This window comes from Salvia miltiorrhiza, chromosome 4 (assembly GCF_028751815.1).
Source record: "Salvia miltiorrhiza cultivar Shanhuang (shh) chromosome 4, IMPLAD_Smil_shh, whole genome shotgun sequence".
Lineage (NCBI taxonomy): Eukaryota > Viridiplantae > Streptophyta > Magnoliopsida > Lamiales > Lamiaceae > Salvia > Salvia miltiorrhiza.
The window spans coordinates 28,612,280-28,626,910 of NC_080390.1; the positions used below are offsets into that span (position 1 = coordinate 28,612,280).

General features: G+C 34.9%; 1 protein-coding gene across 1 annotated transcript; it reads right to left on the minus strand.

Annotated features, from left to right (window-relative positions):
- Positions 1–9,630: 9,630 nt before the first annotated feature.
- LOC131019618 (protein TIFY 6B-like) lies at positions 9,631–13,690 on the minus strand. Its single transcript, XM_057948210.1, has 7 exons — positions 13,224–13,690; positions 11,853–12,046; positions 11,502–11,692; positions 11,333–11,423; positions 10,978–11,266; positions 10,821–10,881; positions 9,631–10,015 (listed from the first exon to the last, which is right to left on the minus strand). The coding sequence occupies exons 1-7, from the start codon at positions 13,285–13,287 to the stop codon at positions 9,895–9,897; spliced, it is 1,011 nt and encodes a 336-aa protein (XP_057804193.1). The 5' UTR covers positions 13,288–13,690; the 3' UTR covers positions 9,631–9,894.
- Positions 13,691–14,631: the final 941 nt, after the last annotated feature.

Genomic DNA, 14,631 nt, shown 5'->3' on the forward strand with positions numbered 1-14,631 from the left:
AAGGACTTTAAGACCAAATTAATTACTTGCTTGGTAAAACATAATTCGAGACTTAGCAAGGTTTGAAAGTATTTTCCCTTATGGGATATTACAGGCAACAGCAAATTAAATAAAGAGATTCATCAGAGTTGTGCAGCGATGCGTTACTATATGTGTGAAGACATATAGCAGGGAGTTTAATAACTTATAGAGTCATAGCAATAAGATAAGCATGAGACATAGAAAGACATGGTCAACTGACAATTCCAACAGCCTTCACCCATCCTCGCGCCAAGCCAAACCTGCACATTTAGAAATATATGCAGGGCTGAGTACCAAAAAGCACTCAGTGGACTCATGCCGGAAATAATTGAAATCTTGCTCTTAGAGCTATATGTCAATCTTGCTCTTTTCAATGCATCAACAGGATTTACATGAGATTTAAAATACCTGTTCACGTTTTTCTGTCATAAACTCATTTGCATCATCATAATAATATCATTAGTCTGCAGACATTATATTCACGGTATGTGCCAACTATGAGAACTCATATAACATATATATACTAGGTGAAGAGAAGGAGGCCTCCTTCAAATCACCGTGACCGGCCGACTAGAGACGGCTCACGATCACCTCTGCGCACAAAACCTTTACTGTCATCTAGATCAGTTAAAGGCCGATATCTTGCATCATGATCATAATCATGTCTTTCATAGAGGCAACATACCATATCTCATTCTCATCAATAATATATATGGCAAGATGACAATTTTCATAATATGCATCAATAATGCTTCAACATGCTTCATTTTCATAGTACTCATCAATAATAATGCTTCATCATGCTTCATTTTCATAAGATTTTGCATTTGAACTCATTATCATGGTAGCTAGCCATAATAGAGTTAGAATAAAGCCCACCTGTCTCAGGAGTCGATGACACAACGCTCGGGGTCGTACTAACGCCGGCTGTCACTCGAACCTTTAGTGGCGCACGTGGTTTAGATTGCCATGTGACAAAATAAACTCTAGTTAGAATTCATCTAACTAATATCTCAATACTTATGCTTTCATCATATGCTTAATCTCATCTTATGACTTCTCCACTATTTACCCAATTGGACCTCCCAATCTAATTGGATATCTTACCCAATTAAAAGACTCTCAATCCTAGGTAAATAACATTCATAAAAATCACATAGTCATTCATGCTTCAAATAAACAAATATTTCACATAATATAAATGAATTATCTCAATAGTCAAATGACTTAAAAGTCATTCTATGAACTTGAAATCTTTTTCCTTGTAGGGAAATTCTCAAATATTCATGTAAGCCTTGAAAAATATTTAAAAACTTTCTAGTAGCATTTTCATGCCATATCATGGTGTATAATTCCACCAAAGCTCTTTAAAAATTCTTAACACAAAATCAAGGTAAAATTTTCGGACACTACCAGTTTAACATTCTGTTCTGTCTCAACTTTAGCGAATAAACTGCTTTAACTCAGGAACCTCCTGGATTCGAGACTTATACCGATGAAAACCTCTTTGAGTATAGTTTCGTTTAAAAAAAAGTAGAGTGAAAAACTCTAAGTGGTTTAAGAGATATGGGTGTTTTCCCACAGTCTACCAGATTCGGCAGTTTTGCACGACTGGAAGCTAGGATTTTTGAAAAATAGAAAAAGTTGGCCAAATGGTTTGAAAATTTACATGAATCTCTATAACACATGTATCTTTCTACCATAAAAATTTGGGAGGCTGAATATTTTTGGAGGTCACTGAAAAGTGTGACTCAATGGACTGCCCTTCTAGATTTCCGGCGGAAATGTGCAGTAAAAGTCTTACATTTTAAAAAGGTAGTAAACGAAGTCCAAATGACTTGAAATTTTACCAGTGTCCTCAAGACACATATATCTACACACTGTAAAATTGTGAAGATTTTTGAACGAGGAAAACCTCGTCGACTGATCAGTCCAGAACGTAAGAAAACTTCTGAAATGGTCGAATTTATAACATATACACATATCCTTTTAGATCCATGCTTTCACCATCATTCTCATGCATTTTCTTACTAAGAACTCATCATGCTTCACTTATCAACACATATAGCCCTTTCAAGGGTTCTCAATAAATATATCTCTTCCTCTCATGCATCTAACATGTAGAGGCGTATGAACACATGAAGGTAGTGGAAAGTTGAAAGAATTCATCATGCTTTCTTTTATCAAAATTTTCGAGAATTACAAGAGTAGAGAGGGGACTTTCATGCTTCAATATACATCAATATACATGCTTATATATCAAGGAAAATATATATACAACATGAGAGGAGGATTGAGGTTGCTACCAACAAGATCAATGGAGGTGAAGTAGGGGATGGTGCGTAGGCCTCTTGGAGCTTGTGCTTAAAGATTGAAGTACACTTGATAGCTTGGTGTGAGGGTAGCACTTTTGGCTTCCTCAATCCTTTCCAAAAATGGTGAAACAAGGAGAGAAGTGTGGTGGAGTGAGGAGGGGAGGGGGCTGCCGAAAATTTTAAGGAGAAAGGGGAGAGAGAGAGCTTGCTTGTCTTGATGAGCTTTGATGAGATGATGTGATGGAGTGATTGCTTTACTTAATGCATATCTTGAATTAAATGGGATGATAAATGTTGAGGATGTCATCCTATTAATGGTGTAGGAGAGTGAGAAGAGAGAAGGAGAGAAGAGAGAGGGGAGAGGGCCGAGCATGAGGGGGAGAGAGGGAGATTGGTGCATGTGCATGTGTGTGCTTAAAATGGGGGATCTTGTTTGCTAGAAAGGTTAGCTACTTAGGTTAGTGTTTAATGTGGCATGTGGCTTCATTGATGGGGGGAAGAATGAAGTAATGAGGGAGAGAAGAGAGAAAAGAGAGGGCTGCGTGAGGGAGAGAGTAAGACCGAGAGAAAGAGTGAGAGAGATTGAGAGAGGTCGAGAGATAGAGAGAGTGAGAGAGAGTGAGAGAGATCGAGAGATAGAGAGAGTGAGAGAGAGTGAGAGAGATCGAGAGATAGAGAGAGTGAGAGAGATATAGAAAAAAATATATACATATATGCTTGAATACTTTACATCACTAATTTAGTGTGTAGGAATATATCCCACGGAAATATATTTATTTTCGTGTGGGAAAAACTTATCTCAATTATGATATTACAATATCATAATAACAATGCATCAAAATCATATGTGAATATTCTACCACGTAAAATATTTAAATCACATAGACAATTCAATAAAATATAGGGCGAAGATAGGTTTCTCTATAAGAGAATTTATATGACCCGAGAAAGATAATATCGCCTTCTATAATTCTCAAAAATAATTCTTATCTCATTTATTCGCCCACGTGCATAATTCCTCTAGCTACTATTTAAACTCAATTTAAATACGAGCTAGGGCACAAATAGCTTCTCAAAATACGGGGTGTTACACTCATTGTTGTAAATTTTTTAAATTTTAATTTTAATTTTCAAATGTAAAAAAATTCAATTCAGTATTCGCTAATAGAATTTTTGTAACTGAATGAAAAGTTATAGGAAATATGGAGAATCATACACGATTGAATTTGTTTATTATTATTTTAAATCTATATGTTTGTATTTTGTTGTTTATTATTATTTTAAATCTATAAATATTAAATTTAAATTTTAATATTATTATATTAAATTATTAATTATAAAGTGTTTCATATATATTGTGCGACGTACCCTGTGCGATTTTTTACAAAAATAAATGATAAATTGTAGATAAAAAATAAATAATACTTTAATGCATGCAAATGACATTTTTAGTAACAAAAACTAATACTTTTCTTAAATGCAAATGATTATATGCAAATAATATTTTGTATAAATAATAATGATACATTTGTAATGATAATTTTAATGCCTGTGAATGACACTTTAAATAACAAAAAATGATTTTTGTCCAAATGAGCGAGGCAAATAGGGCAAAAAAAAGAAGGCGAAAGGAAGGGTCAAGCCCAACGCAGTCGCAGGTTTGACACTCATGATAGAAAAGTTTGCCAAGATTAAACATAATGCTCCAAAAAAGTATATATGCAATGCATTTATATTTCTAAAATTTTCACATTTCATTACTCCCTTCGCTCACGAAAAAAGTAGAAAAGATAATGAAGATATTATTTTTTAAATAAAAAGATAGATAATTATTTGTGGGCCACAATGACATTTAATGTAAATAATGAGTTGAGTGAGAGTGTTAATTATGTACAGATTTTTCATTTGAGGAAGAAAACAATGTGGTATATCAAATTGGAACGAGAGTAGTAATTATTATAAAGTATATACATAATTTACGTGAGTTTAAAATCACAATCATCGCGCATAGCGCGGGTGGTACACTAGTTAAAAAAATGTACAAATACATGATCACGTAAAATCTGAAATTAATCAGAAGCAATTATGATTTCACATTCTCCCAAACTACTTTGATATTTTTGTATTCTTTTATCGATTTTTGTGAATTTGAGAAAATAAATTTATCAACATAATAAACAATTCCCTGAAAATTCAGAGGCTACGCAAACTTAGTCAAAGACAAGCCATTTTTCTTTTTGTGTGTGTTTTATATATAAAGAGATAAAAAATACAGATATTGTAACATATGCATCCACATATCAAACAACATACCAATGATAAATATATCTAAACGAGTAAATCTCTCAAACTCAAAAAATTTGGTCGAAATATCATATATTTGAATCTCGTACTGAAATACTCTTTCACAATGAACTCTTTTACAGCCAAATCTCGTAAAAAATGATGTCATAAAATTGCATCATCTTTATAAACCTTGTTGCTCATTTGTTCAAAACAAAGTAGCAATTATAAAGTGACCAAATACTTAGCATAACGCACTAGCAGGATTTATCATCCATTGGGGACACAAATAGGACCAAGCACTTAGTGTATCAAGTGCAAGCTCTTGATGCCAAATGAAAGTTGTTGCTCCAGCAAAACAGAGTATGTTGGACTAATTGTTTAAACAATGAATCTAACAATTACTTATGAAAAACATTAAAAGAACAAAAAAATAAAGTGCACACAATGGAATGATTTTATACTGTCATGTTAATTAATTGCAGTTGTGAATCTGCTATAAAAAAAAGAGTGGATTTTTAAAATAGCCACTTTCATATTGTAAAGATAAAAAATGTCCACTAAAATAAAAAACTTAAAAAATGTCCACTGTTACCAAAATACCCTTCACATTAAAAATTAAAAAAATGTCCACTTTACATCACCCCTTTAAAAAATCCCGCAATTCACAACCAGTGTGAATTCACAACCAAAATTTTTTGGTTGTGAATTTTACACTGGTTGTGAATTGAGAATTCACAACCAGTCGAATTCACAACCAGAATTTTTTGTTTGTGAATTCACAACTAATCGAATTCACAGCCAAAATTTAATTCACAATCAGTCGAATTCACAACCAAAATTTAATTCACCACTAGAATTTTTTGGTTGTGAATTCACAACAAACGAATTCACAACCAGATTTATGTTGGTTGTGAATTCACAATCAGTCGAATTCACAACCTGAATTTAATTCACAACTAGAATTTATTTTGGTTGTGAATTCAAGTAGTTGTGAATTTGAGTTTTTAAAGTTTGAATTCACGACTAAAACTAGAATTTAATTTGATTGTGAATTCGAATTTTAGTTGTGAATTAATAGATCTGATTGTGAATTCAAGAATATTAAGTTGTGAATTCATAGATGTGATCGTGAATTCAAAAACATTAAGCTGCTGTGAATTCATAAATTTGGTTGTGAATTTAAGAACATTAAAAAAATAATTATACAGCTCAATCAAATTGTTGTACAACACTAAAATACAACAACTCAATCTACCATCAAAATACATCAATTCCTCTAAATCAACAATCAAAATACAACAAAAATATTATTGGAATCAATTCAATCTACAGTTAAAATACAACAAACTATTGACTTCGAAGCATTTGGACGTGAATTCATCCTTCACTTTGAGCTCTGATTTCTCTAGAAACTCCTTCAATCACACGGGATTCCGTGGCTGAAAATCGCAAAATAGCAACAGTTTGTTAACAAGAAATGTCATGACAACAGGGCAACCAACGAAAAAGATCAAATGTGAAGTGGTTTCATCACTCAAAATCGTGGCTCTTAAACAAATGAAACGTGAAAATGAGAACAGAACCATCAGATGAATTGGCCTCAACTACTAGCATGAAATGATAAAAGAGCAAACTTTCAAAACCACAAAAAGAGAAAAATCATTAGTGTATTGCAAAAAACCTCTACAAAGAACTCAGCAGATAAAATCAAATATCTTAGTTGTTGCATACACTAACTAAAATGGAAACCCTTATTCTAGAAGGGAGCTTCTCATAGATAAAATGTAAAAACTTTTAGAAATAGTAGCTTTAACAATGAATCGAATCAAGCTTCAACATATCAAACACGACCTAGGGCTAGACAAATCGACTTCTACAGCACTTTATTACCTCGTTTACACAGCATTCAACCCCAAAACAACCAATTTTTACAAATAAATAATTTCCGAGGCATATATAATTTCCAGAAAACTGAGATATAATCGCATTGTTGAGATCAGAAAACGAAATTACGAAGAAGACGAGGGCATAAATCCTTGTTGACGAACCTGAGGTATTAAAATCCGATGGAATTGGATATAAAACATCCAATTACTCCTCAATTTGAGAAAGAAAGAAAGGTGGTCTGCCCGGATCTGCTTTGACCGGGGAAGAGAGAGAGACAGAGATTGATATAGAATTCAACCGGATCTGCCCAGCCAGATCTACACCGAATCTGCCCAGCCGCTGCAACGACTCCGGCGAGGCGAATTGGAATTCAGGAGTGGGGCGGACTCGAATTCAGGTGTACAGAGGAGGCGCTGATGTAGGCGAACGGAGGGGGAGGCTTCCGAGGGAGCGTCGAACCAGGGAGGCGGCGCGTCGAACCGGGGAAGGCGGAGCGTCGGATCGGGGGAGGCGGCGCGGCGGAGTCAAAGGTGCCGAGCCAGAAGAGCGTCTTCTTCCCCGGCGAGTCAGCAGTGGCGGAGCAACGCTGCTCCGTCTCAGAACAGCAGTGTAGCGGTGGTGGTGGGCGGCAACTGTGGAGCGGCGGCGAGGACGAGAAGGAGAGGAAGAGGGAGAGAGAGAGAGAGAGAGAGTGACGTGAAGGTGAAGAGAGAGAGATGAGAGAAAGAGATAAAATGACTGGCCATTTTTTTAAATTTTAAAGTAAGGGGTATTTTTGTCTTTTCAATCAAAAAGTGGACAGTTTTTATTATTTTTATCTTAGTGGACAATTTTTATCTTTACAATATGAAAGTGGATAGTTTTATATATTAACTCTAAAAAAAATTCCTTTTTACAATTCATTACATGATCTACTTAGATCCAATAAGAAAAGAAAACATTTGTAATCTTATCATAGATACTAGCAACAACTAAACTTTACCGAAGTTAATATACATGTCACTAACTGTCAAACCCTATCAACTAATTCTAGTCTCACGAATCTCCCACTCAATGTTGGTTTGAATGTTGAAGCAATACAGCTCAACAGTCTTGCTCTTTGATACTTGTGTTTTTGCTTTAGATAATTGGTACCGAATATAGTGGCCTTCCTCCCCATTTATAGATTTCTTGAAATATGGAGATCAAGGATGGAAGGCTGAGAACGTGAGGTGACGAGCATGGATAATGGTTAGTATTTGGTGCCAAAGTAAACTTGATGATCAAGTCCTTCAACCACTTTTTAAAAAATATTAGTTTCACTAAGACTTCCTTTGATTTTTTCCTATTTAATCTCCAGCCTATTTATTTCAGTTTTCAACAAATTATTCCCAAGAAATAATAACAATTAATGAAGAAGATAAAATATATTAACAATAAAAATAGAGTTAAATAAATTTTAACACTAACAGTATTAGTCACTTTTGTGTTAAATTATCTCCTTTATTTTTACTTTTGTAAGAACACAATCTCCTTAATTGTATATCGTGATGTGATGCGCATCCAAGGAATTAAGTGAAATAATGGATGTCAATCGAGTCAATCTATTGAGTTTTAGGTCAATTTTATCAAATTAAGGGTTATACGAGTTGGCGGTTATTCAGGTTGAAACTTTTTTGAGCTATAAATTTTTTACTCTAACCCTAAATATTTTGAGTTTGTTCGGGTTAACATATCAAGCTAGTCGGGCTCGAAAATTAATATATATATATATATATGATAATTTTATATTTATAACAAATAAATACATGTATAAATAAATGATATTTCAGTGTCAATTTACATAACAACTAATATGCAACTCTTAGAGGGATAAAAACGTACATTTTTGTTAACTGGTTATGATGAGGACAATATTATGCGCTAGCTTTGATGGCAATCCTGTTGAGATCATCCTTAACAACAGCCCAGTTGAGCGTCACCTTGGACGGGGTCAGCTCTGCTGAAGTCACTCTTGACGGGTCAACTCTTCTAAAGTCAACGTTGATTGGTCAACTCTTCCAAAGTCAGTGTTTGCTGGTCAACTCTGCAAAGTTAGCGTTGACTGATCAGCTCTACCAAAGTCAGCATTGACTGGTCAGCTCTACTAATGTCACCGCTGAGTCGCCCCGATAGCTCAGTGCTGCTCACATATGACAGTTCAGCTCCGAAACTAAGGCAATATTATAATGAGGCTTGGGCCCAATTGACCTAATGAATGAGCCTTTAAAGCTAGAGTTTATTTGTTGAAAACTTGTAAATGTAAACTCTTTCAACAATAGTGGAATTTTCCGGCGACCTCCCGTGAACGTAGATCATTTGATCGAACCACGTAAAAAATCATAGCGTTCTTTATCGTTTTAATTAAAGGTGTTGATACTTGTTTCATTAGGTTATTACTTTTTATTTTTTACATCTAAATATTTTATGTTAAGTTTATATTAAAACTTATAAAAATGAAATACTAAGTATAATTTCAAATATTCAATAAAAATTCATTTTAGAAACATTTGAGAAAAATTCTTATTACATCAACTCTCAGAAGCAAAGTAATGAAGTTGAAAAACTAAATAACAAGAAAAAATTAATATAATCGAGCAAACATATTATCAGGCTGAAAATTTCAACCTTAACCCTTTTAGATTGTCGGTCAATTTAGGCTAACTCACGAGTTCGGACTGAATTGCCATCCCTAGGCTAAATGTGAAGCTATTAGTTATATATTTGTTTTGGTTGTGGTCATAAACATATATAATATACTCCCTCCGTCCACGATATTGTTCCACTTTTGTCATTTTAGTTCGTACACAATATCATTTTCACTTTCGTTTATAGCAGTAGGATTCACAAACTTTACTCACAATGATAATGAGATCCAAACTCCACTCAGAATAATACTTATTATTATCAATTACTATTCACCATTTTTTTAAAATATGTGTCGTCAACAAAGTGAAAACGATATCGTGGACGAAAAGAGGGGTTACTACTATGTCACTATTTAATTTGTTTTCAGCTATATACAAATGTACACATACGTGTACACATATGAGGTTGGGTATCTGTGAAGATCATAGTATTAATTTTTGCAAAATCCCTATCATACTCAAAACGAGTATGACACTGTAATTCTTGATACGAAAATTAATATTTATACAGTGTAATTCTGATTATAAGGCTACTACATTCTTGAAACAAATTCAAAATGGACTACAAGTCTACAACAATGCTTAACAGACAAAAAACAAAACATATAGTAATTAATTCGTAATAAACAAAGGTATAGCACAAACTGAAACTGGAAATTTTTATATTGCAGCTTAATTATCTCTATAACTTATTTGCAGCTTCTGCTAAAACCAGCCTCTCAATTGGCAGCTGGAACTGGACAAGATCCTGAAGAGTTCAACGACAAGCTCATCGCGCCTGCTCCGGCAGCGCTATAATCCCCAGATTGACACTCACCATAAGGTGAAGCACTGATCACCCTACAATGGTCAAGAGCAACTCTTTTTAGACACTGATGCAGATTTGCTGTTAAATCGGTTTACATTTCCAAAGAAAATTGCGGATTTTGAACATTGAGCTAAGCAGAAGAGTGCTTTTATGTCCAGTATGGAATGACGATAGGAAAGGAATGGAAGTTTTGTAGTTAATGTCAAAGGCATATGCACAAAGAAAGCGCGTCTCCTATCATGAAAATGGACTAGTAGACTTAGAGGGTGTTTGGCTGAGCTTATAAGCTCCTCAAAACAGCTTATAAGCTGTTTAGGAGCTTATAAGCTCCTTCAAAGTATTTGGCAAAATAAGCTCCTAAACAACTTATAAACTCCAAGAGCTTATAAGCTCCCAAAAAAATAAGTTCCTCTACCCAACTTATTTTTTTATAATCTCATATGCAACTATCTTTTTACAAATATTTTTCAATTATAATTTATTATTTTCATCATATATCATTCATGTTCATTTTTCTTCGATTTTCTCTCTGTAAAAAAATATTTTCTCTCTAGCAAATTTTTTTTCTCTCTAGCTTATAAGCTCAATTATTCAAATACTTTGACAACTTATAAGCTCTTAAAAATTACATCTTATAAGCTCTTGAAACATCTTATAAGCTCCAAGAGCTTATAAGCTCTTTAAAATAAGCTTAGCCAAACACCCTCTAAGTCATGTGATAACAAAATCATGGTGATTTCAAGTAAGATGTTAGTTAACATTTGGTTGAACAAGAATTTCGCCAATCTCAGTTCAAATGAGGCATGTGTATAGTACTAATCAAGAACTAGAAATTACCTCTCCTTGCGTTTCTCCAAGAACCGGGCTAGAGATTTTTTGCGAAACTGAGGCACAGTGTCTGAAAACAAACAACATCACGAGGAAGAAGGTATTAATGTCTACAAAGATTGTAAAACTAAGATAACACAGAAGGGGAAGAAGAGAAAGAAAGTACCTGATGATAGAAAGCTTGCAGATCCTAGAGGAATGACTGTTTTCAGAGGCTCAGCATTGATAGGAGGTGACATACGAGCTCCAGATGGCTTATTAGCACACTGGGAGACGCTAATAGGGGTCATAGGGACAGGGCTGGAACGACGAGGTGTGGTTGCATAAGACTGGTTTATGGTTAGCCTGTCAGGAACCGAACATCTAGGCATGGCGGCCTGGACGGGAACTGCAGGAGGCGTCGCCTTAGGAGCCACTGAATGTGCATTTCCAGCCAATAGCATAATAGCTTGAGCCTAATTCCATTGATGAACAAAGTTATAGCCAATGGAAATGCGGTTATGGTTAAGGGGTGTGTATACCTTCTCGGGAGAAATGTCGTCGTACACGCATACTGAGCCGTTGTAGAAGATGGTTAGCTGAGCAGGCGTGTTCGAGATCTTGCACGAGTTCCTGCACAAGAAGAGGTACAGTTTGATTACTTTACTTGGGAGGTTTTTCAATGACTAATTCCCACCAACCAATATATACCTAAAATCAGTGGTTCCAACGGCAGCGCTGTTAGAAGGCTTGGCTTGTAGAGGATTCGCCACTGGAAATCCGGCCACAGGAGCAGCGTAGGAGGCTGGTGAAGTGGTGATTGCACGACGTATATTGTGTGTGTCTCCGTATGTTGTCACCGTATAACGAACCCCACCTTGCTTCTCAGGAACATGGCTTTTCTGCAAATCAGAATCACAAACTCAAACATTTATGGCTATCAATCGATCAAATGTATTACAACATGGATTTGGACAGAGAGAAACAATACAGTTAGTTACATAACTGTCTTCTAATTCTTGAAAAGCAATAAAAGAGATCAAACAGGGGGCCATAGCCAACCTGTGAAGCAGGAAACTGGCTGTGATCGGAGTCGAAAACATCGGTAGTTAAGGTAACCAATCCAGATGATGCAAGAGAATTAAAACCAGTTTTGGGTTGTTTGTCTTCTTGAGCACCTTGAAAAGACAAGAGCTGAGGAAGAGCAGAGCCCTTGTTGGAGAATGACCACTGCATTGGTAAGCTTCTCACTGAAGCTATGCAATCAAAAAATATGAAATCAAGCTAATTAGAGCTATCAATATGAGCACAGAAGCAATAGATTTTCCTGCTCAGAGCCACCTTATTTAAGGACTTAATTACCTAATGATTAACAACTAATAAGTTAATTTGGTAAAGTGTAGTTTCAAAAAAGCTGCATAAAAAATCACAAACTGCAGTTCTCTTAATATTCTAATGCTAATCAAATACTACTAGCTAGGAATCCAAGATAAATTAAATTTAAATAATTCAAACTCGTAGCTGTAAAAAGGGGTGTGAACATAAACTTTTTTTTAAAATAAAAGGCTCAATGCTGCATCTCATGCATATATTATTGTACTAATCAATGCATAAGAAATAAAGAATATTGCCTTCCCATATGGTCAAAACAGTTTAAATACACGACCTATATTTTGGAATTTTAAAACATTTTTCATTTTTATTGCAGGCATCATGCTATATTTTATTTCCTCTCTTTTGGAGGTGGGCAGAAATAAAATATTTCAGCATGTGGGGTGGTGACTGGTGACTTCTTGGAGAGCACAACTTATTTTATTATTTTACATATATTGCTCTGCTTTAATTAACATTTTCTATATAATAATGAAGGGTCTCACGAGGTGCATGTTAGCATTGTATAAATCTAATACACAAGAAACACCGAATATGAATATAAAATTGTGAGCACTGTTCTAGCATAAGCCCATAGATTTTAAACATTAAAATAAAAGGAAGACTTGTACAATTAAATAAAAATTTAATGCCCATTTTGATGATTTCTCACGAAACGTGAAGAATCCACATCACACATCATTACACAAAGAATAATATTTAATTTAAGGTACAGTAGACAGTTGTTGCATGTCATCCAAAATTTAATTATAAATAAATAAATAATTGCTTTACAAAATATAAGAAAAAAATAGTAATAATTCTTGGACTGCCAAGTACCCTCTTGTGTTTGTTTGGAATAAAGAGATGAAATTATATAAAGCAAAAGTAATCTCCATATGCAAAATTTATTTCAAACTTACCAAATACATAAAGTTTCTCCTTTTTCAAGTTAGATTCATAAATTCTGATCAGAAACATACAAGCAAGCAAGGAATAAAAACCGAATCCATATGTGCAAAACATAAGAACAGAAAAAGTTAAAGAAAATATAGTAATTACCAGCATCAATTATTTCATCAGGAACCTCCTGCTTCACAGACAAACCCATGAAATCTCTCTCCATCTTCAACTTCAGCAGAAATCAAGAAAACTATCACCTCCTTTTTTTATTTCTTTTCCCACGAGAGAAACAAGCAACAATCTTTGCAGAGACAAAAATTATTGAAATCCCAGTATTTGAAATTGTGATTCTTGAAAATCAAACCAGGAAAAGAAAAGGGTCCAAATTTGGTTGTGAATAGTGGAGACAAACGGCTGCTTGTTTGGAGCTGAGCTATGATGGCTGGCTGCTCGTGAATGAGAGAGAAAATGAATATTTGAGGAGACAAGAACTCAAATATTATAGAGAGAGAGAGAGAGAGAGGTAGTAGAAGGCTTATTAGATTAGATGTAATAACTGTATCATATACAGGTTTATGATTGTGACGTTTTTCTGAATTTTTTAATGTTAAACACTTCTCGTGGTAATTAATTTCGATCATCGCGGATAGGCATACTAGTAAAATGTATGGATTATTCATCGTGGTAACATAAAAGAAGAAAATGTATGGATTATTTGGAATAACAACACTCTTCGAGGACCAAAGCCAAATAAAATTCCGAAATCCGAAATGGTTAAATTGCATTCAATTTGAACTTCGGCTGCAAAAATTCGCAACGATTATGTTCCCACCATAACAAGCAAAGAAATCCAACACAGATTATTGGTGTTGCAATTATGATAACCATAATCCCAAATCTGCCACCATTAATCCCTTCTTTATTTACAGCTAATCCTCATTCCTCATTTGATTCGGCTCTCACTTCCCCATTTCGCCGCCGTAGCCGCCGCTGTTGGAATTGTGTTAAAAATGAAAGTGGGGATTTTTGTCCCACATTGGTTGAGCTATCAAAGTAGGTGGAGACCCTTAGGCTATTTAAGGAGTTCCAAGGTCTTTGATACAATTGCACCAATCACTACCTTTAGTCTTGTGATTACTTCTAGTTTGAAATTCCTTGCTCTTTGTTTTAGAGGGGTGAGAGGTTTTCAAAGGCTTGTAAGAGTGTAGTGGTTGTGAGTCGAGAGGGTGAGAAATACTGTGTGATTGTAGAAATTTATCATATAGTAATTTTTCAGTGGGTCGTGGTTTTTTTCTCCGGATTTGGAGTTTCCACGTTAAATTCTTGTGTTGTTAAATTGTGTCTAGTTTTATTCTTATTTCTTGCTTCTACCAAGTTTGGATGGGGAACTGATTTCCCAACAATTGGTATCAGAGCCTGGTTGAGGTCTCTTGATATTCCAAGTATGCTCTGTGGTTGCAGCATTGTCTGATCTTCCACATCAGAAAGGATTTCTTGAGAAAGATCCGGGCGGGGGTGTCTCTTGCGAGACGGCTGTTCATTTTGGTGGAGAAGCGGTACGTCGAGT